A 23,556-nucleotide genomic window follows, 5' to 3' on the forward strand; every position below is an offset into this window, starting at 1 on the left:
GTTCCAAACACATTTGGAACAACAGGTGAACTATCCCTATTTTTTGCCAATAGTTTTGACCCTAATACAGTACTGATTTCACAGAGACAATTATTCCAAACAAACGAAGAAACAAATGAGACAACACATTAATTTATTAGGCTCATCCTTGACAATCTCAATTTGTTTTTTATTACAAAAATACTCCAGAATTTCTGAAAATCTCAGCTTTAAATAAAAAAACTTGTGATTCAATTATGCTCAATCTCGTATGTAATTTAAGGACAGACAGATTCATTTTGGGTAATTTTTACACAGTTGTCCTGTTTGCAAACATTGCTAAAAATGACCCATCTCTTGAACAAAGCTTTCAAAAACCATCAATGGTCTCATGACAAGACAATAAGGGATATATTCAAAGAGATATAAATGCCAATGTAAACCACACAATTTTAGTTAGTACCCAGAAAGCATGCTTCAAATTTCTATAATGAAAAAGTTTAATAAGGCAAGAGCAGGAATAGCTCCCGGTTAAAATGACAATGGTAATGAAGTATATTCTTTCCATCTCTCTTAAAAAAATCTGTTCAACAAAACCTTAACAACATAACTCTGAAAAGAAGAAAAAAGGTGACACATAGAAAAACATCTTGTCTGCTGGGAGGAAGCTACAAATAAAAAGCTGAAAAGGAGAAAAATATTCTCTGAAAACTTGCTCAGAGCATTATAAAAAGGCATGTTCCTTCACAAAGTATAATAATCCTGGACAGTGGTTGGTACAGTCAGTCAAGAACCATTCATCATAGGAATTTCAGATGTGACACTGTCCAATGGCTGCCAGTGGCAATCCATGAGTGAATCGTAGAGCTCCTCACTACGCTCCATGTATTGCTTATTTAATGCTTCCACATCCACCTGCAGGTTTGGGTCTAAGGGAGAAGAAAGATGGTGAGTAACTCACTGATGTTCATTCTTGCTATAATCAAAAATCTGGTCAACTAATCAGTGGAACTAAATATTACCTTCAGTGGGGTCTTCCTCAACATCCTCAGTGCCATCATGGGACTGCAAAAGCAAAATAAAATTGGTCAATTCTAGAACAGAAACATTTTTTATTAACAACAAAAATACTTTTCATTGATCTTGTGTTTGCGGCTGCTAAGTTACCTCTGTGGATCCCTGCATGTCAGTAGGGTTGGGGGGCACCCCCATAGGTGGGGGTACTCCCATCATCCCATGTGGAACTGGTGGGGGGGTAGCATACGGGTTATATCCGTAGTTGTAACCGCTGTACTGATCATAGCCCCACTGTGGATAGTAATTGTTATAGGGCTGTTGATAGTACTGCTGTTGATAGTTGGTGTTGTAGCTGTTGTTCTGGTTGTGGTAACTGCTGGATTTGTTGCTAAAATGTAAAAGAGGGAAAACACCAAGATTTCATGTAGATTTGTCAGGTGAAAGTTCAAATATCAGGACTAAGTCTCACTGACCACACAAAACTTAATGACAGTAACTATATACAGTAATAAACATTTGAAGTGGATTAAAGAAGTTCATCAAAGTTGTCCTAAGACAAGAACAGGTATTGTTCAAAATTCATGTATAACTGATGAAAGGTTTTGATCCACTTCAAATGTTGACTACCGTACATCAAAATAAAAGAATATTATAGAAAAATAATATATTTTTTTTGAATATTTAATTTATTTCTTAAACCCATGAGTTAAATATTAATAAAACAAATTATGAAATATACCCTTTGTTGACGGCGATGCTTATCCTGATGGATTTTCCTCCCAGGCCTGATGCGTTCTGAAACTCCTCAAGTGCTTTCTTCTGTTCATTCTCATCACTAAACTTCACAAAGCCATAACCCCTGTTTGAAAGAACTAGATCATCAGCACCCGTTCTCTCACTCTTCATGCGCCTCATCATGCAGTATATGCATATTTCAATATGTATTCAGAAAGTAAAATATTTATTTTGATGGTAGAACTGAAACTTCACTTTTACTTTTAACATGAAGTAGCATCACTTCAATTGTGAGTTGCTCTTGCTTACCCTATATGGGGAAAACAATAGTTTTAGCAGATTTGTAACAACGGCAAATCACATCCATGTATTGTCTGGCCCTTTTTAGGAGAGGGAGGGTAAAGAGTATCGACTGAAAATAAGCTTTTAAAAAATATCAAATAAAATGTAAAGAAGACCTCATTCTGTGGTGAAGATCAGTAGGTCGAACTGTCAGAGAAAGCCAAGTAAGGTTATGCAGTACATGTGATGGCTAAAACATTTCATACCTGGAGTTCCCATAGGGATCAGTGACAACTTTGGCTCCTTTGCATGAAGGGAATTTTTTCAGAAAAAACTGATGAAGTTGGTAGTCATCCACTTCTGATGTGAGATCTCCAACAAAGACAGAGAATTCTGGGCTGAGAAAGAAAGTAAACCATAGAAAGTGAGGGGGAAAAAAACTTATTTAACTTATACATTTATTTATTTTTAGCAAAAATGTAATATTTAACTACCAAAAAAAAAAACAGCTGGCTCATTTAGTGTTAAATAAACCAAATTTTGGACACTTCCCCAGCTACATTTTTTTATTTCGTTAATATTTTTCTGGAAAAAAAGCAAACATTAGTAGTGAAAAAAGCCAAACTATTAAATGTTATGGATGAATATTTACTGAATAACCCACTATTTTGTAAAGTGGGGGTCAAAATTATCATTTTCACCTGAGATTTGAAGCCAAAATACAAGCCTTTGCTCCGCGCCAGTGGACACGCACGGTTACACCGTATTTCTTGGCTGACAAATTAGAGTTGTTTGATGACTCCGCTGCGTTTATCAGTCCAATCAGAACACTCGTTTTACACGTATTTGGCACTCCCTATTGTGGAGGGTGTATTATTGACGTGATGTATTTCCAAGAAAAAAAAACCCAGTATTATCTTCGGAAGTTGGAACAATACGATATGTGAAAATACACTATCCAAACTTAAATGGCTGTAATCCATGAAAGCCTTGGCATACAGACCTACGGATGGTCTTTTTTTTAAAGACGACACAAAGCGGATTGTTGCTGAAGTGTAAGCAAAAAACTTACAGAAAAAAAAGTTACGTTTAAACGTAGCAAATGTATTACACTTGATTTTTTTCATACAAAATATTTTACTAAATAATTTGGACAAAGCCATGTCTCATTTTGCTTAGGCTATATACCAAGAAAAGCCACCAGGTGACAACCACATTCCACAGAATTTTTTTAATGCATTCTCGCGTCACAAATGAATACATTTCTGTCACAATATCACTTCTATCACAAAACAGTCACCAAATATGGAACCTTGAGTTTCAGACCTTTGCAACCATATGCATTTTCCCAAGATTAGAAAAAGTTGTGATTATAAAATAGTGCAGTAAATTTTGTAATATGAAACATGACACTGCACAATGGGGAAGGAGCCTGCTAAAAGGAATTAAAGTACTGTTTTCATGGTAACACAAGGTCTGATTTTAAAATGGTTTTCACAGAATACTGAGGGTGTAAAGCTATTGAAAGATACCTAATATGATTATTAATAAAAATACGTGATGGTAAACAAAGACAATAAATAAGCACCAAGCGTCCCGCTACCAGGACACTGACTATATGGTTAAATCCCAGAGATATAGGGATTTCAATTTGGCTCCATGAGTAAATTGTACACATTTGCAATGGTCAAAAACCAAATATGGGTCACTTTGCATAGAATTTATACTTTTTTCTTTTAAAGAGGAATGTCTGAAGAACAAATTAGGTTGAAAATGCATCTCATTTCCTTCTATCAAAAGAACTGCATAGAACAGTGGTTCCTAACCTTTTCCTACTCGCGGCCCACAGAACCAAACACGTACGTTTTTGGTTGAATATTAACAGACCTGACTATTTGTGTCACGTTGTTTAATGAGGAGTTAGAAACAGAGATTGTTAACAGACTTTATGGAATAAACTGGCAATGAACAAAAAATGCTGATAATGGGTTAACAAGCCCAGGCCCCATTCCTGAATGAAATCGGATACTCTAGCCGGAATGCACATATATTAGACGTTTGTCCTGTCCATTGCTATGGTCACTAAATCAGTTCACAAATAACTGCACACCGACGCGTTACGACGCCCTGATGAAGGCTTATTAGTCGCAACGCGTCGGTTTTTTGTAAACTGATTTTAATTGCCTAAACCATGACTAAATAAAGGCTTTTTATATATTTAGTTAAATTCTCGAGTGCCCTGGCTTGATACGTTTTTACTGTATTTTCTTCGTTTAGCTTTATTTTTGTCTTTTTGATGTCAGGCATTGCTAAAGTTTTATCCTTACTTGTTGATGAAGAAAGATCTGCATTTATCCTTTTCAGCGACCCTGTTGATAACCATTTATCCATGTTTAAATCTGTTATAGCCCACAGTTACTGTATACAGCAAGTACGGCAGATAAATTGGTGGCTTATTCTTAACATAACTAAACAGCAAGCTTAAAGTGAATACACATTTATTTTTTATTTCATTATATATTTAATTATTATATTAAATTAGACATTTTTACATACATTAACAAATGTATTATTTTTAGTAACAGTAGGCTAAATGGCGGCCTCCCCCTGCAATATCGTCGCAACCCACTGGGGGGCTGCAGCCTACAGATTCTCTTTCCAAAGTTTGCTTGCCTGTAACTCAAGTATTATTATAGGTATCTCACTATCCTTATAGATTCTGGTTCTTTAACTTGTCTGGACCTACCAAGAGTTAACAGACCCAAGTTTCATCTACAAATGTTAAATACACAAACAAAATATTTAGGTTACAACTGCATCTGTCTGAAAAATATTATAAATATATTATCTTATTATAAAATGAACTTTCTTAAAGGGATAGTTTACCCAAAAATGAAAATTCTGTCAGTATTTACTCATCCTCATGTTGTTCCAACCCCGTAAGACCTTCGTTCATCTTCGGAACACGAATTAAGATATTTTAGATAATATATCTGAGAGCTGGATCACTCAGCTGGATCTGAGAGCTGGATCACAGGCCCAAAGAGAAGGAAATGAATAGTTGAAATAAAGTCGTTATTTTTGTTGTTTTTTTGCGCACAAAAAGTATTCTCGTCGCTTGATAAACTTAAGATTGTTCCACTGTAGTCACTTGGACTATTTTAACAATGTCTTTAATAACTTTTTGGAGCTGGCAAGTTTCAATCCCTGAAGAAGTCTATGGACTAATGGAGGAGTGATCCAGCTCTCAGATATAATCTAAAATATCTTAATTCGTGTTCCGAAGATGAACGAAGGTCTTACGGGGTTGGAACAACATGAGGGTGAGTAAATACTGACAGAATTTTCATTTTTGGGTGAACTAACCCTTTAATATTTATTTGGTTCTAACAAGTAATCTTTTGCCCAATGAAACCTCAGAAATCTGAAACCGGAATGAAAAAATACAGTTTTTGCTCAATACTAACTGAAATGAAAAAATAATGAATTTATAATTCCTGCACACAAGAGACTTGGTGTCTTTTCCAAACAAAGGAAAAAATATATGTGTATTGGTATTGGCCAAAATGAGTTGAAAAATATTAGCATATCAGATGTAGGCAAAAAAAAACAATACGTGCATTCCTAATAATGATGCTGTCGTCTTTCTAAAGCCATTCTCCCATCGATAATTTGGCTTTAAATTTTAGGTTAAAAAAACTCATTTTTACCCCCCCTCCTCTACAAAATAATGGATTACTCAGTAAATATGTACTCATGGCATTTGATATTTTGGCTTTCATTCCTATTTTGTTAGTCTTTCTTCAGAAAAAAAAATATTAACAAATTTTAAATTGAGCCAGGCACCTCTGCTTGAGTTGTCACAGAATGAACCAACTGATTTCTGTTTGGTTTCTCAAGAAGAGATCAGAAACCAAAATATTATGGACATTGTGTGCTTACCCAGGCTCTGGCCTTTTCCCATATGTGGCATAGTTTAGCTTGAACTTCCTGGGCTGAAAAGAAAAGAAATACAACCATTGAGCAAATGGAATGAGACTTTGCCTGTAGTATGGACATAATTTGCTAACAAAGTGTCTTATTATTTGAGTAAGGAAGCTATTATTTCCACATACCTCCACCAATCAGTACTGGCTTTATCCCATTCGTCAGCTAGTTCCTAACAGAGTTTATTCACCAGCTTCAAACAAAGTCATTTTATAAACAGCCTCAACCACCTTCCTTAGGGAAGAAATTGAGCTCTGTAACTTGCCCATCACTAGTAACGTATAGAGTAATAGCTGAAATGTCTCATATGAGGTGGGGGCCATGCTGGATATGCCTTCCTATAATAATCTAAATATATGAATGTATTGAATTCAAATATAGATTAAATTGTATAGATGAACTATACAATTTAATGGATGCAAGTTTGGCGTCTCACCGGATTTGATCCTGGAACCAGCTTCCCATTAAGCCTCTGCACACAACGATCAACGCTGGCCTCATCTGCCATCTCCACAAAACAGTATCCAGCCGAGCCTCTGAAGAAACACAGAAGAGTTATTTGAAAATTGGACAAAAAGTATAAAACTGTGTACCCTTTGCCTGGAATGAGGAAAAGAACTACAATCACGGTAAAATACAAAATAATGAACAGAAACATAAAAATAGTGATATATAGATGTTTATTATATATAGACTGACAGCACTATACACTTTTTTTAGAGTATATTTAGCTTGATAATGAAGGGAAACTGACTGTCATTTGACTGACTGTCACGAATCTGATTGGTGGAGATTTTTCTGCAGAATCGTGGGTAATGTGATTTTTCATCAGGAATTCCACTGTTAAATAATTATTTAAAAAATTACATTGAAATGATGCAGGCTCGATGGCTTCAACCTCGTAGCTCATAGTAGGTCTATCAGTAGGCTTGGATTTGGGTTGCCAAATGTCAGTTTCATTGGTGCCAACAGTGCAAAGGCTGTGAACTAGGGCTGTCACTTTTGAGAAAAATCAAATTCGAACGGTTATCGAATATCAAGTAATGTATTCGAATATATTCGAATTTCTACGAGATTCAATCACAAATTTATTAACAGTCTGACCGTCATAAAAAGGACTCAGGCCTGTCTGAAAACATTTTTTTTGACTTAATGTTTTAAACAGCAGGTTATCAATTTAATCTATATAAAGTGCCACTAAACTACATGGAAAAAAACTGCATCGGAACAGCACGGCACAAACAATAACGTGACGGCTTAAACAGCAGGAGTAAGGCCTATAGCCTAGCCTCATTTCTTATTTCAATTCATTTCTTAATATTGTTTGCTAGAAACACCAAATTATCAACTTGATCTGGGTCAAGTGCGGCTCTCTTTAAAGAGAGTTCCCCGCGGTGGAGACACGCGCTCAGTGCGCGCACACGTGCCTGGCACACACAGATTTGCGCGTCAATGTTGAGAGAAGTGGTATACGGTGTAGCTGTAGAACCCAAAATATTTCCAGACTCGACTTTTTAGATGAGTTGAGGTTGTAATTCTCCGCTCGGGCTGTCGTTCTGTGCGTTATCTTCCATTTTCAAAACAGGGAGGCTATTATTCGCTTGATTTGGTCATGCGCTTACGCTACAATACGTTTAGAGCGCCCGCTCCTGGATGAGATGGCAAACAATAATAAAAAACAAAAAACGGTCTAATCATAGACTGTAAAAAATGCGCTAAACATGGCACTTTAAAAAACGGATAGTTTATTTATAGTTCGAATACGGATATTTCACGTCATGTTCGAATGCATATTCGAATATCGAATAAAAAGTGACAGCCCTACTGTGGACAATGTGAAACATATATTGTTCTCAAATGTGTCCACCTCCACTGTCTTTCCCACATATGGAGAAGCCCGAAGAGGCCTTACACCCGGACTGTTGCTGCCCAGAGTGAAGCACAGGGTCATCATCGATGATGATTTGGGCATGGCATTCCCTACTGTGTTTGATGGGCACTGCCAAATGACTACCCAATCATCCTGGAGGACCATGTGCACCCAATGATTAAAAAATTGTACCCTGAAGGAGATCTATCAGCATAATGCATCAATTCACACAGCAAGACTTGTGACAGAACGGTTTGATGAACATGAAAAGTGAAGTCGGACATATCCCATGGCCTGCACTGCCACCAGATCATCAGACATTTTCCTCCACCAGCATCACATACTGACCTGGCCAATGTTCTGGAAGAGGATTGGCTCAAAATCCCTCTGGCCACTGTGGAGGACTTGTATCTGTCCTTACAAAGATGAATCTATGCTGTTTGGCCGCAAAAGGAGGCCCTAACACCATTCTAACAAATTATTGTGGTCTAAAACCAAGTGTATCAGTTTCATTGCCTAACCCGTATAAATGACTGTTAAAAAAGCCTTTTGGAGAAAATGAATTGAATTTTTGTTTTACTTCCGGAACAGACTGTTGCACTATTTAGAGAAGAGAAGTAACATTAATCTTACCCGGTAACACGATGTGTAATAATTTTGACACCGTAGGCAGTCTCTCCCATTGTGCTGAAAGCTTGCTTAATGAAGTTTTCATCCATGTATGGGTCTAACTGAAAAACAAATAATAAAATTAATTGCATAAGTTCCAGCAGATCTATGTCAGAATATTTTATACACATAAAACGTTAATAATTTACAGGAGAAAACAGCAAACGTCTGCGTCACGTGTCCGTTTACAGTGCAATCACCGGCGATATAAAACTTTAACGATCCAGTTGACTTAACTTACGGTTTAATGCACTACGCTGTTGTTTAGTTGGTAAGTTAACTAGAAATCATAAACAGGACATGCAGTTTGTATCAATATTTACACTACGACATAAATGCACTTGTGCAAATATGAGGGGCTTCTCGAGAATAAACATGAGGAAACTACGGAGAAACTAACTAGCGCTATGTTTACATAATACGATATAATACAATTTTCATTCGATTTACATTAAGTATTTATTTCTGTAGTGACTTGTTCTGTTTAGTGTTTACTTGTTCTGGCCTGTTGGTCGTGTTTGCGTAACATCGAGCTAAAACCACATGCTGCTTGTTTCTAACCTACGTACATACTCGCTGAATTATCGAAGAGAAGTCAGCAAAACCATAATACTTACATCACCCATCCATAAGCTTGTCATTCTGTTAAACATCTTGGCGGCTAAAAGTGTTGCACCTCAGAGGTTTATGAAATTAAACGACTGTTGGCTGCCGAATTTGCCTGGTGGTTCGTGAACTAGCAGAACGTCGTTTACTGAAGACACACTTCCACTTCCGCTTCCGACCACAGTGAGTGAAATCTCCAGTGAGTTCACTCCCAGTCCCTCCTGGAAGTCTGTCTATTTGGTTCACTCATGTTTCAGCACACTTGAGCTGTACTATCTCTGGAAAGAATTCATGCATGTTTTCCCTTCCAACAGCTACCGGTACTGTTTTTTATAATAAAATTCAATAAATATTACTAGTGTGCAGCTGCGCATATGTTATTCCGAGTTTGACTTCAAGGGGCAGTAGTGAGTTGTGAAAACTCTTTCCAGTCTTCCAGCAGAGGAAGAGATGCAAAGCACGTGATGACTTTGGTATGATATTGATGGAAGGAAGCTGTAGCCGAAATGAACACGTTACGAACAGCATTTTTGCGCTTTTCGGGGGCACAGAGTTTGCGTTGGTATGTGGCACCACTCATTTCTATGTTAAAAAAACAAGTTGTGGTAAATAAGTTTGCTGAACGTTCCGTTAATTGTGAGTTTAACCACCAGCTGTATTGATAACGTCACTTGCCACACATGCGCCAATGTTATTAATCTACGTTAATTAGAATATATTCCAAAACTAGATTAAGTATAAATGGCACTAAAACATAGTGAAAAACATTAAAAGAGTGCAATGATATATATTTTTTATCGTGCATATATGCAGTATGAATTGCAGTGCAATAAACTCTGATCTCTTTCTTTTTAAGAGCGACAATATGTTTATATTCATATTACCTTTCATTTTTCATTCAAGTCAGACCAATGTACAAAGTCATCTGTACATTGTCACTCTGCCATTCAGTTTTGAGGCACATTGGGTTGCAGTCTTCAGGGCTCCTCTACAGTGCATGTGTAAATATTTTACATTACATTATGTTCTGATTATATTACAGGAGCAATGGCAGTCACCCTACCATATTCAGCTGCAGTCAACTACGCTCTATCAGTTCCTTGGTTCTGTCAAGGGCAGGGGGCGAGCAGAAAACTTTCCTGCAAGGAAACCTGGATGTCAAAGCAGAAGGAGCCAGTGTTTTGCAGCAACCACTCTGGCACCATCAACAAGTCCGCACAGTCAAGCGTGGGACAGAATATCAACCAAAGAACATCAAACGAAAGAGGACCCATGGATGGATCAAAAGAATTAGCACTCCAGGTGGAATCGAAGTAATCCTGCGCCGAATGCTCAAAGGACGAAAATCCCTTACACATTGAGACTCTGACCGGACAGTTGCTTTGATACACCTTTGAAGTGAATCTCAGTTGAATGTCGGCTGTGCAGTAGAGCATTTGGGGTTCTATAAAATAGTTGTCAAATTAAAGAAATTAATGGACAGTAGCATCAGTTTTTTTAATTTAATTTAATTTAATGGATCTCATCCTTCTTCGTACTTCCAGTTTATTATTTCTTTTCATGTCAAAGGATCTGCTGTATACAGTGTTAGTCAGATCAGAGCATTTACTGTTTGTTTCACAAATGACATCAGCTCACATTGAAGCATTCAAGTTAGGACAAGTTTAAAATCACAATAATTATATTCAAATAAAAACTACATTTGTCATGATGTATGGTATCATATTTTATTTAAGCATTTGATGTCCATTTACTTTGTATTATGGTGATAGTACAAACGTTTAAAAAAAACAGGGCTCTGAAGTAACGGTGTATATTGTGTCTGATATATTGTTCAAATTTATTTTCACAGTAATTCCATTTTATTGCATTAGGGGTTTACATTCAAAAGATCAAAATAAGCAAGGATAATACAATATTTTTAGATTGCCATATTTACTGTTTCATATAAGAAAAATAATATTGCGTAGAAAAATAGAAAATCTTTTTACAATTTTTATTTTTACAGTGCTCATTCAAACGTCCTTTCTTGCTTGCCCATGCCTAAACAGATTTTATCATGCAGGTGTTTTAGCATGCCTCCTTCAGTGAGTAAACAATATGGAGAACTCAGATTAATATATTGTATTAAATGATCTATGACATGCAGTTTCAATCACTACGTGGTTGCTTTATGATATTTAAGCAAATGTTAAGCATCACAATCAGTGCTATATAGTAACTGAGTTGTATAACCATTTCATTCACTGTTTTTTTGAAAGATTATTACCAAAGTCTGAGCTCTCACTCTTTTCAACCTCGGATGAAAGCTCTTCTGAGGGATTTAGGTCATTTGAGTGTTGTGCATTAGTGGCCCTTGAGGTATCTTCTGGTTTCGCTTGCTGTTCAGAACATGGATTTTCTTTTCCAAAGTTGAAGAGTTTGCCTGGGTTGAAGGACTTGCTGGGAGACTGTGATTTCTCGTGGTTCCCATGTATAGCTGCTGGCGCAACTGCTGCAGCGGCTTCCTTTTTTATCTCTTGAGACTTGAGGAACTTCAGAAAACCTGGAAGTTTGGCCTCACCACTTGTGGGAGAAGTGGTAGAGGTGAATTTACCCTGGAGTGGGATTATCTGTTTGAGTTTCATTACGTTATTGTTGCCTAAAAGGGAGCTGGGTCTCTTGAATTTATCTCCTCCGGAGCTGAACTTGGCCCCTGGGCTTTTTTCATGGTGATGGTCCACGCCCCCTCTGAGATCAGATTTGTCTTGCTCACTGTCTTGTCGTGCCAATTCCTCTGCCAGTTTTTGATGTTCCTCTTCTTCTTCAGACTTCCTCCGTTGCTGCTGTTGGTGTTGCTGAGCGAGGCGTTCATGTTTCTGATGCACAAACAACACATTGTCAAAAGACAATCACCAAGCCCTTTCAACTCACCAAACCGAGAAATGGCATTTATTAGCCATAACATGATAATAATGACTTATCAGTATCAGCTAAAAATGTATATGTATACATAAAAAATATTTGGTTATTGTTTATGCTCATCATGTACTGTGCTACCTTGAGAGCTTCTCTCCGCTGGTATTCAAGTTTGGCCATCTCATCTGCCACCCAATTTGGAATATCAGGAATTGCAACATGAATTACATATTTGAGCAGAATGGCAAAGTGCTGAAAACCATATAAGAAAGAGTTACATTCAATTTACAACACTTAATACTCTTATTCTCATATTATAACATTTATCAGAACTGGAAGTAAAGACATTTACAATGCTGTCAAAGATTTCTATTTCAAATAAATGCAGTTCTTTCCTGACCAAAAAAAATAATTATAAATATATATATATATATATATATAATCAGTTTTTTACTATTTAAATATATTACTTGTCCTTTACCTCTAATACTACAACAAAGACGATGGCCGCCTCAGGGCTCATCCAGGGGAAGAGTCGTTGCAGCTGTCCACACTGACCAATAAGGTAACAGTTCACAATTATAGCAATCAGACCCATTGCCTCCATTGCGGTCTGTTTAAATTTCAATAACAAACAAAAGTGAGAGTACAAAAACAAGTTCAACCAATAAGAAATACAATCTGATATGAACTATTTATTAAGCAATTAATCTGAATAGATCTCCTGACCTGCCACTGTCCAATGTTTTCAACCCTTTGCCCAAAGGGTCTCTGGAGGCCTGTGCAAAGTTTTAAGGCATCACTTCGGATCTCTACAATGTTGTTTATGAGGGCACACATGGCTGCCAGAGGAAATGCAGAAGAGAAAAGCACGACATAGCCAAACTGTATGAACATCTCCTGGTAATCTTGGAGAGTATCCTACAAGTAAAAAGAAAATAGTCTCGTTTTTGATATAATTTGTAAAAATGCCATGATTGGGTTCAGAAAGTAGGTCATACGTGTCAAAAATAGTATTTATAAACTTGTATTATTAACATTGGCATCAGCTGACTGATGATCAAGGTGGACGGGCACAGACCTCATAAATTAGCATGCAACTTTCAATTTCCGGTTGGGTCAAAACTGTAGATTCAGTCTCCTCTGGAGGGTCCATCCAGGACATTTTCTTTTCCGTACTGTTTTTGTCCGGAGCAGATTTTGTCTTTCTTCTCTGGGGTCCAATGGATTTACTCACAGAATAATCCCTTTCACTGTCATCGTCGTCATCATCACGTATATCAAATACTAAGGATGGATCCATTCCTTCCTCAACAAGGGTAGGACTGCCGTCGTCCTGTAAGCTGGCCTGTGTTGGCGCTTCTACAACCTTGTCTTTGTATTCCACCCTCTCGGTGAAGCTGACCTTCCTTTGCTTCAGACCAGCATCATCATCCCCTTCCTCAGTTTTGGGAACTCTGTAGCTGCCGATTAAACTCCTTCTCTCTCTCTTCTCTGATTGCTCAGGAGGAGGTGTGCCACTTTTTTTCATGTCCAGACTGGCTTGGTAAGTCAGTCGTATTCTTTGCACTATCAAATGGCTATAGTTCAGGAGCATGGTTTGAATTAAGTCCCATAATGTCCTCAGAGCACCTAATTTATGGTGCTCATAGAGATATGGCTGTAACACTTCTTTGATATTTTGTAGAAATTGGCGGAAGATCAATAACGTAGCCAGCATCTGTAAATTAAAGAGAGTCATTATTTTTGTATGGAGTGCAGAATCATGACACATAGTTGCTTTAATATTATTCTGTCGTCAATGTTACCTCTTTTAACCGCTCCATGTCTTTGAGATAAAATCCGATGTAGAAAAGGCTGAGGTAAGAATTTATGAACTGAAACTTTAAAATGCAGAACACAATATTTAACCATTACAGACACACTTCATATATTTATCAAATACACAGTTTTTACAATATTCTGATCCAAAAATAAACATAAATATATGAAATAAAGTTAAACTTACAAAAACAGTTTTGAGGATGAGATTATTGTCATAAGTGCTTTGAAGTCTGTAATTTTCTGTTAGAATGGAAAGATTAATAAACAAGCGTCACTAAAGAAAAAACAATAATGAACAAACAAGCAGTGAAATAACCAAGAATGCAAGTTTGCTGCTAATTTAATGACCCAATTTATGTTTCAGGCTGAATTCATTTGCATACATATTGTAAAATAAAAATCCAAAAATGCAATTCATTTTGTAAATACTATTATGTTGTAAGCTGATATAAGACTTACCCATATCATTGAGCCAGAGAGCTATTTTCTTGTACACTTCATCACATACAGTAACAGTTATAGCCAGAAGAATTTTTGGAATAAATCTACATATGCTTGGCAACTCTTTTGTTTCCATGACAAATTCCTGTAAAAGACATGAAATCATGAATCCTAAAGATCTTGGGACAATTGCATAACTAATATATTTGAAACTTAGTTGCAGAAGATATTTAAAATAACCTGTTGTAGTAAGTTATGTAGCAAAGTTTAGAGTCCTTACTTGAAGTTCCAAGCACATAAACATGGCCAAGCAGACGAAGCAGAGACAGAGGATGCAGATGGGAAAGCTGACCAACCAGCGGAACATTCTCCTCTTCCAGGGTGGGTAGAAAAACTCCTCACAGCCTGTCACTGGACTGCAACGTTTAATTCCCTGATATTCATGTTGCAAAAGGGGTCAAAAATTACAGTTCAGTCCAGAGTCCGATTGCATAAACATAGCCATTATGTTAAGACGGTGTCTTAAGTTCCAGTTTGACCCATTAGCAGTTAGTCAGGAGAAGTCAGTCTTGGTTTTTGGTATCAAATTATGCTAATCTACGTTTTTCTGTAACTGATTTAAAAAAGCTATGAACAGTATTAAAGAATATAAATTGATGTCTAACTTGTAAGACTAGTCTTAGAGGTTTATGCAACCGGCCCCAGGGGTTGATTTAAACACTGGTGGGAAACCAATATATAATAATCAAATTCTAAATTTACAATCCTGAAATACATTCTATCACTGTTTCCACAAAAATATTAAGTAATAGTAAAACATTGATGATAATAATAATAAACAAAAATTTCTTTAGCACCAAATCGGCATACTTGAATAATATTCATCTTTGGGCAGAGATGACCATCAATAACTTTCACCAGCTGTTATCATTCATTTTGTGCTAAATATAAGGTCATGTAAAAATGTTGTCACCATACCCGAAACTGTGGACGGGGTTCCTCTAGTGACTCTGTGGGGGTGTCCAGCGTTCCCCACTTGAATGCCAGTTCTGCCTCCCTTCGCTTCCATCTCTCCAGGAACAGTGTTGCCCACACCACATTGAAAAGGGCGAATACCACACAGCAGATATCCTGACTTGTCTACATATGAGATAAAAGTGTTGGTTATAAAAACCAGGCCTCATTACCAAATGAAAAACTCTTTTATACTTTTTATACTTCCATTCAAAAAGTGTAGGACTCTTATATTGAGGAAAATAACCTGCCTGATCAGACTCAGCAAAGACCCAGAGCAGAAAGCCAATCACTGCCGGATACAGCATAGAGTTGGTGTAAAAGCCCAACCACGCAAAGTACATGCCAATCTTCACACCAAAATAATCACACACCTCATCTGTCAAGAATAGGACAACCAAACAATCAGCATTTGAAGAAGCCATTTTACATAATGCAATTAAAATGAAAGTTTATGGGGGAATTTTTTTTTCCCCCCAAAACATGGTAAAGTCCAATTGAGACATTGTTAGATTGCCACTGGGGTAAAATACAAAATGTCTGAACTCCAATACAGTCAAATACGCCTAAACTAACATCATATCTTCATAATGAATCACTTGTGGGCTCCTTTTTAGAGCTCTAATTACACATAACACGACATGTAGTGACTGGTAGTTTTATTCAGAATTCAAACTGTAGCACTTCATATTTTCCTTAGAGCAAATCAGTCAGCACTGAAGAAAGTAGGTAGATACACATGAGTATGTTTGCTAAAGGAAGAGCCGTGGCCTGGAGGAATCTCATTACACAAACACTGAAAAGCACTAGCCATCTCAGAACAACTAAAAGTTAGCCGCCTCTTGTGCATGTTGGTGAAAGTATATGAGTTCTCACCTAGAGGTTGCCTTTCACAGACTGCCTGAACCCAGGATGTCATCAACTGGTTCAGGATTCTCTGCTCATGAAGGGGAAACATTTGAAGAATCACACCCCTGGCTATAAGCTCTGGTACTGCCAAGAACACACAAAATTGTGATCAGATTTGTGAAAAAACATGAATTCTTAAACTAAAAACAAAACATTTTAGAAGTAAAGAATTGCTAAAATATCTACTGATTGGTTGACCCGCAAGGAAGTGAATATTATGAAGGCCATCGCCCTGTTTGGCCCGCAGATTATCCAACCAATATTTGATAATACTCTGACGCTCCTAAAAAAATAACAGAGAACAATTATCTCATGAGTGTGTTGGTAAAATCTTTATGACATCAGACATTCATGATTTCACATGAGAAAATTGCATAAGGCAGGAAATGAGAGATTAAGACAGACCTGTGATGTGAAGAAACACAGCTCACTCTCGATGTTTTCATAGATGTCATCCTCCTCACACGAAAACCTGCGAGTGCCGCCTCCATAGCGTGGCTTCACTTCCTTTTGCATCCCCATCTGTTCAGCTCCACGCAACAAGCTTCAGACAAAAAACAACGATGATTTTGCTGCTGTATTTATTTAGGACAAAGGTGAACATCTGTCAAACGTTTCAGACTTTTTATATGGAAAAATACAATACAATAACTGTTGTGAGATACGTCTACAGTCAAGTAGGTTGTCTACAGTATCTTACTTCTCAAAGGTTGAGGCAATGAAGAATGCATAGGTGTGAGTGTATTTATGCTGTCGGATCTGGATTCTGATTTGTGGAATTCCCAACCGGATTTGGTTCAGTAACCATAACAGCGTATGGTCATCTGTGGTGTCTGTGGAAAAGATAACAAGCTGAAATATGTTTATCAGTAGATCTAATAAAATAATTGCGTAACATTCACATTTTATTATCACTCTTTATTATTTAATATAATGTAAAATAGATGTTATACATCTAAATTATTCAAAAACAGCATTAGTGCAAAACTGAGAGATATAAACTCAGCACCTGGGAATGTCATAAGAATATCACAGTTTTCAGTGGTTGCCATTGCGATGGTAGATTTATGCCCCATGAGGTACTGCCTGGCATGAAAGAGACGACCTCTGAGCAGTTTTTCTGTTTATAAGAGGAAAGAATTTATTAGTGTGATATATATTATTGTGTGTGTATGTATATATATATATATATATATATATATATATATATATATATATATATATATATATATATGTCAAAACACATGACTGGTTTTGGCTTGTTCATTTGGTTAGTTCAATGTTACCAACAAGCCAAATCCAGTATTGTGTTTTGACCCAAAAAGATGAACCCATCTTTTTTTATATAGTTAGTTAGTAGACAAAATATGACCACTGAAACGTCTGCACTCTGCACACACGGTCACGAACCACTACAGCTTTACATTTGAGCTATCAACCTATTGAGGTCAAACCAAACCGACATTTCTACAGAGTCGTTTTTTATACCAAACCTCACTTTACACTTATAAATCCTTAAAGCTTTTAAGCTCAGCATTATGCCCAGAAATATGGTTAAATGAGAAGTTGCTGGCAGTCTGCTGTTGAGGATTATTGCTAATGTGCCAAATTGAATCAAGTTGTTATTTTATTTACCAGAGCGTACCAATACGTTAAATGCAGCTTTCCCCGTCTGAAAGTTTAAGTTTTGTTCTAAGTTTAAGCAGTTTTTTAAGGACTTTGGAGGACACTATCCTTGTTTGAAAGTGTCATCAATTTTGTGACCACTGTGTCACAAACTATCGTCTTTTTTTCGTGACAGTTACATGAAGTGTGAAGAAAATGAGAGCTGAAGTTTTAACATTATTCACTTTGGCAGCCTATATAGGGCTCAAATTACATTTAATGCCTGAGTTTGTTGAAGAAGAAAAAAAAAACATTATATGGTGCCATTCTGTAATATTACCGAATTGCAAGAGCTAGACGAGGACAGAAAAGAGCTAGACAAACCGATGTAGCTCGATGTAGCATTTAACAGTGTGACATTACAAATATGCATTTCACTTGCTGTAGCTCTGGTAGCTGTTAGAGAACAATTTTAGATTCAAGTGACTGCATTCAAACATAATGTTGTCGCGCAGCATAACATGCAGGAATCAGTGGACATGTCATGGAGAATGATTTTGCCTCAAATATATGGGGTCAAATGTTTTGATGACATAATAACAACTTGAATGAGCTCAAGTACAAATAATTTCATAAATATGCAGGAAATATTTATGTGTAGGCAATTAGGTTTTAATGTGCCCACCACATACAGGTGAAGTGCCTATACCATTTAACACAATTACAAACAATATCAACAGCCGATAACGAACAGGCAAATTACTGGGCAAATATCAGACCTTCAGATATCTTCAGTTTTGTACCCTGCCCCAATAGCTATCAATCTTGTCATACACAAGAAAGAAAACACAGCGATATTGAAACAAGCATATTTTAGGTTTGAACTAACCGAGAACAGCTGGATAATAACATGCAAGCGTCTGGTATGTGAGTGTCACTCACCTAATACCGCCGAGGACATCGCGTGAGATCTTCGCTTTGCTCTGCTTTATGAATACGTCAGCTGTGCTGATGCCGTCGTCGGCGCTGGTGCTGAAACTGCTCGGCCGGAACCAGCGAGGCTTCCCCAGCGGCGAGAGCCTTTTTCCTGATGCAAACAGGTGCAGAAAGTCCATTGACCGCTACGTAAATCGTCAATCACATGTTGACATTGATCATCCATGGCGCTGTCAACACCCAGCGGATTTCCTCATCATTTGACAAGAGCTGTTTCGGCAACCATTTGTATACATTTGGCCGCGTAGCTGGATTTCGCTGTGTTTCTTTTCCAGTAACTTTGCCAGTTGTAAGCGCCATCTGTCTCCCCTCTTGACTGGAAAATTACGCAACGTGAGGTGCATAATTCATAGATGTACTGAAACGAACCAATCACATTGACTGCGCAAAGCGTTCGTGCACAAAGAGGTGGAAATTCAGTAGCCTAGCCTACAGGTATATGACAAAAGACTATGGAATTCATAGCGATCTAAACATATAATTAACCTACAGGCCTACCCTTACGAAAAATAAGTGTATTCAAGTGTTCTATTAGTTCTATTACTACTTCTTTTAAACTAAAAATAAGAACGTATACTTTTCAGTCTACATTTTATATAGGCTACTTCTCAGAAATATAGGCTACTTTATGTACTTCTCAGAAATATACTTAAAAATACACTAAAGTGGACTTGACTTATACTGAGAGAAAAGTCCAAGTAGGCTACTTGTACTCAGTTATAGCCTACTTTTAAGTAGGCTATCTCGATCAAAAGATTAAGGATTCAAAGCCTATTAAATATAGGCTACTTTTTTTTACATAGTTGTTCACAATCGAATGAAACTTACATTGTTTGAAAATATTGATTAGAATGTTGATATAAAACAGATACGTCTCTTAGTCTGCGTAGGCCTATCTGTATTTTTGTGTAGGCTAGTCCACACTGGTAGTGCACATAGTCCTATGATGACACATCTTGACACCCTAAGATGACACATCTTCTAGTACAGAATCTCCATATCAAAACACAGGAGAAGAAGAAGATGAAACAAGTGATAGAAAATTGCTCACGCAAATGTAAAATAACGTGATCATCAAACATTAAACAGCATGTAAATCAAAACTGCTTAATGCTAGCAGTGAAATGTCGACCTCTTGAAGAGAAAACGACTGTGAACTGAAGCTTTGGGGGTGTTGAACTCAATCTACTCCATCTGTGTTGTGATCGTCGTTCTGAATCTGATCGTAGTCTTTGACAAAGGCGTAGTCTTTGACAAAAATGTGATTTTCTTAACTTTTTTGTTTAAAATGTTGCATTTCTTTATTAAACATTCTGTTCCGACATCCAAGTGATGATAAAAAGGATGCATGAAGCTAATTATTTAAATTATTATTAATTAAAGTACAGTTAAAGGTATTTTTCAAAAATAAAAAAAACTTACATTTAAACATAGTATACTGCAACTGCAAAAATAATATATGTAAATAGTAAACTATAAGTATAATGCTGTGTTCGCTTAAAGAAAACTTACAAATATACTTGCAGTATAAACTACTAAACTAATAGTTTACCGAGAGTACACTTCAGTGTGTGTTTTCATAAACTAAAACATGTACTACTTGTATTAAAATAGTAAACTACTAGTATACTTATTGTTGAATTACAGATGCATTACAAATGAGAAACCTGCAGTGTAGGCTACTTAAAGTTTACTACTGATACACTTATAGTGCACTAGTGGGCCAATTTAGTCCCAAGCAGTATTGAAATAGTGCTCTTACAAGTTTACTACAAGTACACATTGATATTAGTATACTTACTACATAAAGTACATTTAAAAATATACTTGAACATTACTTACGTAAACTTCATAAAATGAACGTATGGTTGCCTATATTTCTTTTTCGTAAGGGTAGTCTAACTGAGGGTTTTGTGACTATAATGCTATATTTCAGACAATGTTGATCACTTGTAATGTTTTATGTCCCATATGAACTTGTTTAATGACTAACTATAAAAAAATGATATTTTTACCATGTGTTATAGGAATTTCTTCCCAACACATCAATACAAATCCAGTCCTACAAAGTAATTAATATTTTTTATTTTACTTCTTCTTCACAATGATGCCTTGTTTTCCCTTATGTGTTACCGAATTCCCTGGAACTAGAAAATATTCACATTTTAATTAAAACGTTTTTTTTCCACTACATCTTATTATATTTTAGTGCATATAACATTTACATTGTTTTACCATCCCAGTTACCATCATAACTCCCCTTTAGTAAAGTGTATTGCATAATTTAAGAAAACGAAACTTAAAACAAAATGTCACTTTATCAAAAGACAAATGTCACTTAATCTCATATTTTGCTTTTGTCAGTAGGGGGCGATCTTAAAACGTCAACCTTATTACCATGAAATTGGTCACTAAACAATTTACTGTATTATTAAAATCGTGATATTTGTATAAATAGCAGCTTTAAAATATCTGTCTTAGTGACTTGTAGTGTCATGACACGAGCACAAGGCCAGTAATGACTAAATAAACTATAAAACTGTCACCCTGCTAAAGCAACAGCTAAAGCATATATAAAAACATATATGCTGCCTATTAACATTTTAGAATGTAGTTTGAGATGACAGTGCAATTTATTAACTATTACGATAGAATGTTTAAAGTCTTAAATAAATTTTGATGAGGCACACAATTCATGGAATGACTTTCAAACTGTCACTGTCAGAACATACTCTGGCTACATTATAATTGGTTTTACGGATGGCTGTTCTAGGCCTATGCATGTAGGCCTATAATTATAATAATCACATGGCATGTTTGATGCTTTGTTGTTACCCCTAATATGGAAACATAATTCAGGTTGATTGGGACACTTTTTGCCATTGAGGTGACTGGGAAAAAGTTTCCAAATCAAGCTAAATTCACCCCAATATAATTATATTTATATATTCTGTCACGACGACTGACCAAATTTAAGGCTGCACTGACATCTTAGACAAACACATAAATATTATAATTGTCTCTATAATTGTAATGTCTATCATATCTGTATGAAGCATAAGGAGTAAGATCCACATAAAAGATAAGATTGATCAGTTGAATAAAACTACTCACAAAATGACTAAAAGGTATTTTAAAGAGAATTTATTTTCTCACAGCTGTAGCATATACATTTCATAAACAAGGCGGTTGCATTTTACCTGACATTGTCAGTGAAAAGTTCCATATACATTTTAAACACCAAATTCTAAATAGCACATGCTGTTTACATCACTTTGAAAAATTGCATAATCTAGACCCTCAAGAGACCATGTGTAGAGGTCAACAAGAGAAGTGTTTTGGCCTTTAATGTCTTTACCAGAATGGTGGGCACAGAAGGGCCAAGCAAATAGGAAATGCAATTAGTGCTTTGGGGGAACAAAGAATCTGAGCTTCTAGAGACAAAAGGTGATGAGTTCTATGACCTAGGTTGGAAGGATATAATGATAATAATAATAATAATAAGCACAAATGCGTTTCCTGGTGGAGGGTGGGGAAGGGATATTTACCTCTAAATGCAGAGCGGGAAGGCCATGATTATTTTCAAAAGACCCCAAAGAAAAACGTAATAAGTCTTAGTGCTGTTACAATGGGGCAGGCTGGAAATAAAAAGGCTAAGTAACATCAGATAAAGTTCAGAGACACTGGCTCTTAACATTCCACACCCTCAAACAATAATCGCATTGTCTACAATAGATGTCTCTGTGTCTTTACAAAGATCTTTCAAAGAAGCTGACGACGTCAGAGCCATCAAGAACCTGTCTACACTCTTTGAGAACAGGAGATCTTACTGTCTTAAGTGGAAAATCACTAATGTCAAACAAAGGATATCCTTTAAGCTGGATAGCAGGCTCCTTTTGTGAGGCCTCTATATATTAATTGGCGCCCTGTTTCTTTGCTTTTGTCTGATCCACCTTTTTGGCACTTCAACAAGCATCCTGTCGCTTGATGACAGGATGCTTGTTGACATGGGAAATTATTTTAATTGTTTTACATTATGTTCACATGGTGCAGGTTGCCAGTACCTTACTCTGCATTTTAGATCAATTTCTTTCTTCATTCACAATACACACTGGCAGCATATTTAATATTAATCATATTTAAGGTTAATTATTTCACAACATATTTATCGTCAGAATGCATTAATGCGATCACTTTATTGAGTTCAGCTTTCCTGCACGTTGGTTGAGTGATGACTCGGTATGACATTTAAACGGATTTGCTTTGGTTGGAGAGCGGCTCTGTTTTAAATAGTGCTTCCCATTGACGCAAAACAATGACAATAGCCTGATGGTTAGCCAGACCTATTTTAAGCTTAATGTGAAGTGGACCTATTGAAAATTTCATTGATAGTTCTTCTTGTACGCATGTTCATTTTACTGCATTGGTGTCATACACCTGTGGCCTGGAGTCATTGTTTTTTCTGTAAACACATGTGTTTAGTTTGTTTACAGCTTGTTTGGTGGCTGAAAGAATGCAAAACATTTTAGGCATTTGTACTTATATCAGGTTCTCTAATTATGATTAAGGCATATACACTTATTAGTATATTGCAATTTAATATAATTAACTGCAACATTATATTAATATTACATCCAAGCCACATTATACACATTACCTTTTTATAAGCAGATAAGTCTTTAGTGCGACTTGATTTCTGTATGAATTGTTTGATCAATTATTTA

The 23,556-nt window shown here is 36.4% G+C and overlaps 3 protein-coding genes across 4 annotated transcripts; 1 reads left to right on the top strand and 2 right to left on the bottom strand.

Annotated features, from left to right (window-relative positions):
* Nucleotides 1–116: 116 nt before the first annotated feature.
* On the bottom strand, nucleotides 117–9,470 carry trnau1apb (tRNA selenocysteine 1 associated protein 1b). 2 transcript variants are annotated; one of them, XM_077227537.1, is made up of 10 exons: nucleotides 9,157–9,310; nucleotides 8,504–8,601; nucleotides 6,437–6,536; nucleotides 5,956–6,008; nucleotides 4,341–4,382; nucleotides 2,280–2,411; nucleotides 1,736–1,855; nucleotides 1,147–1,384; nucleotides 1,002–1,044; nucleotides 117–908 (listed from the first exon to the last, which is right to left on the bottom strand). In XM_077227537.1, exons 1-10 carry the CDS (start codon nucleotides 9,190–9,192, stop codon nucleotides 766–768), a joined length of 1,005 nt encoding a protein of 334 aa, XP_077083652.1. In that variant the 5' UTR covers nucleotides 9,193–9,310; the 3' UTR covers nucleotides 117–765. The 2 variants fall into 2 exon arrangements, with proteins under 2 accessions (XP_077083652.1, XP_077083662.1); XM_077227547.1 differs by lacking the exon at nucleotides 4,341–4,382 and having other exon boundaries at nucleotides 9,157–9,470.
* Nucleotides 9,471–9,568: 98 nt separating this feature from the next.
* mrpl34 (mitochondrial ribosomal protein L34) lies at nucleotides 9,569–10,856 on the top strand. Its single transcript, XM_077227586.1, has 2 exons — nucleotides 9,569–9,707; nucleotides 10,188–10,856. The coding sequence occupies exons 1-2, from the start codon at nucleotides 9,652–9,654 to the stop codon at nucleotides 10,504–10,506; spliced, it is 375 nt and encodes a 124-aa protein (XP_077083701.1). The 5' UTR covers nucleotides 9,569–9,651; the 3' UTR covers nucleotides 10,507–10,856.
* On the bottom strand, nucleotides 10,854–19,757 carry ano8a (anoctamin 8a). Its single transcript, XM_077227488.1, has 17 exons — nucleotides 18,779–19,757; nucleotides 17,241–17,351; nucleotides 16,932–17,064; nucleotides 16,637–16,775; nucleotides 16,418–16,514; nucleotides 16,199–16,315; nucleotides 15,574–15,701; nucleotides 15,287–15,448; nucleotides 14,589–14,741; nucleotides 14,327–14,453; nucleotides 14,052–14,107; nucleotides 13,852–13,926; nucleotides 13,125–13,763; nucleotides 12,773–12,964; nucleotides 12,525–12,656; nucleotides 12,185–12,295; nucleotides 10,854–12,003 (listed from the first exon to the last, which is right to left on the bottom strand). Exons 1-17 carry the CDS (start codon nucleotides 18,795–18,797, stop codon nucleotides 11,389–11,391), a joined length of 3,006 nt encoding a protein of 1,001 aa, XP_077083603.1. The 5' UTR covers nucleotides 18,798–19,757; the 3' UTR covers nucleotides 10,854–11,388.
* Between the last annotated feature and the right edge of the window lie 3,799 nt (nucleotides 19,758–23,556).

The sequence above is a fragment of the Siphateles boraxobius genome, unplaced genomic scaffold (genome assembly GCF_051911475.1).
Source record: "Siphateles boraxobius isolate OS27281-9 unplaced genomic scaffold, OSU_SipBor_1 1, whole genome shotgun sequence".
NCBI classification, from domain to species: Eukaryota; Metazoa; Chordata; class Actinopteri; order Cypriniformes; family Leuciscidae; genus Siphateles; species Siphateles boraxobius.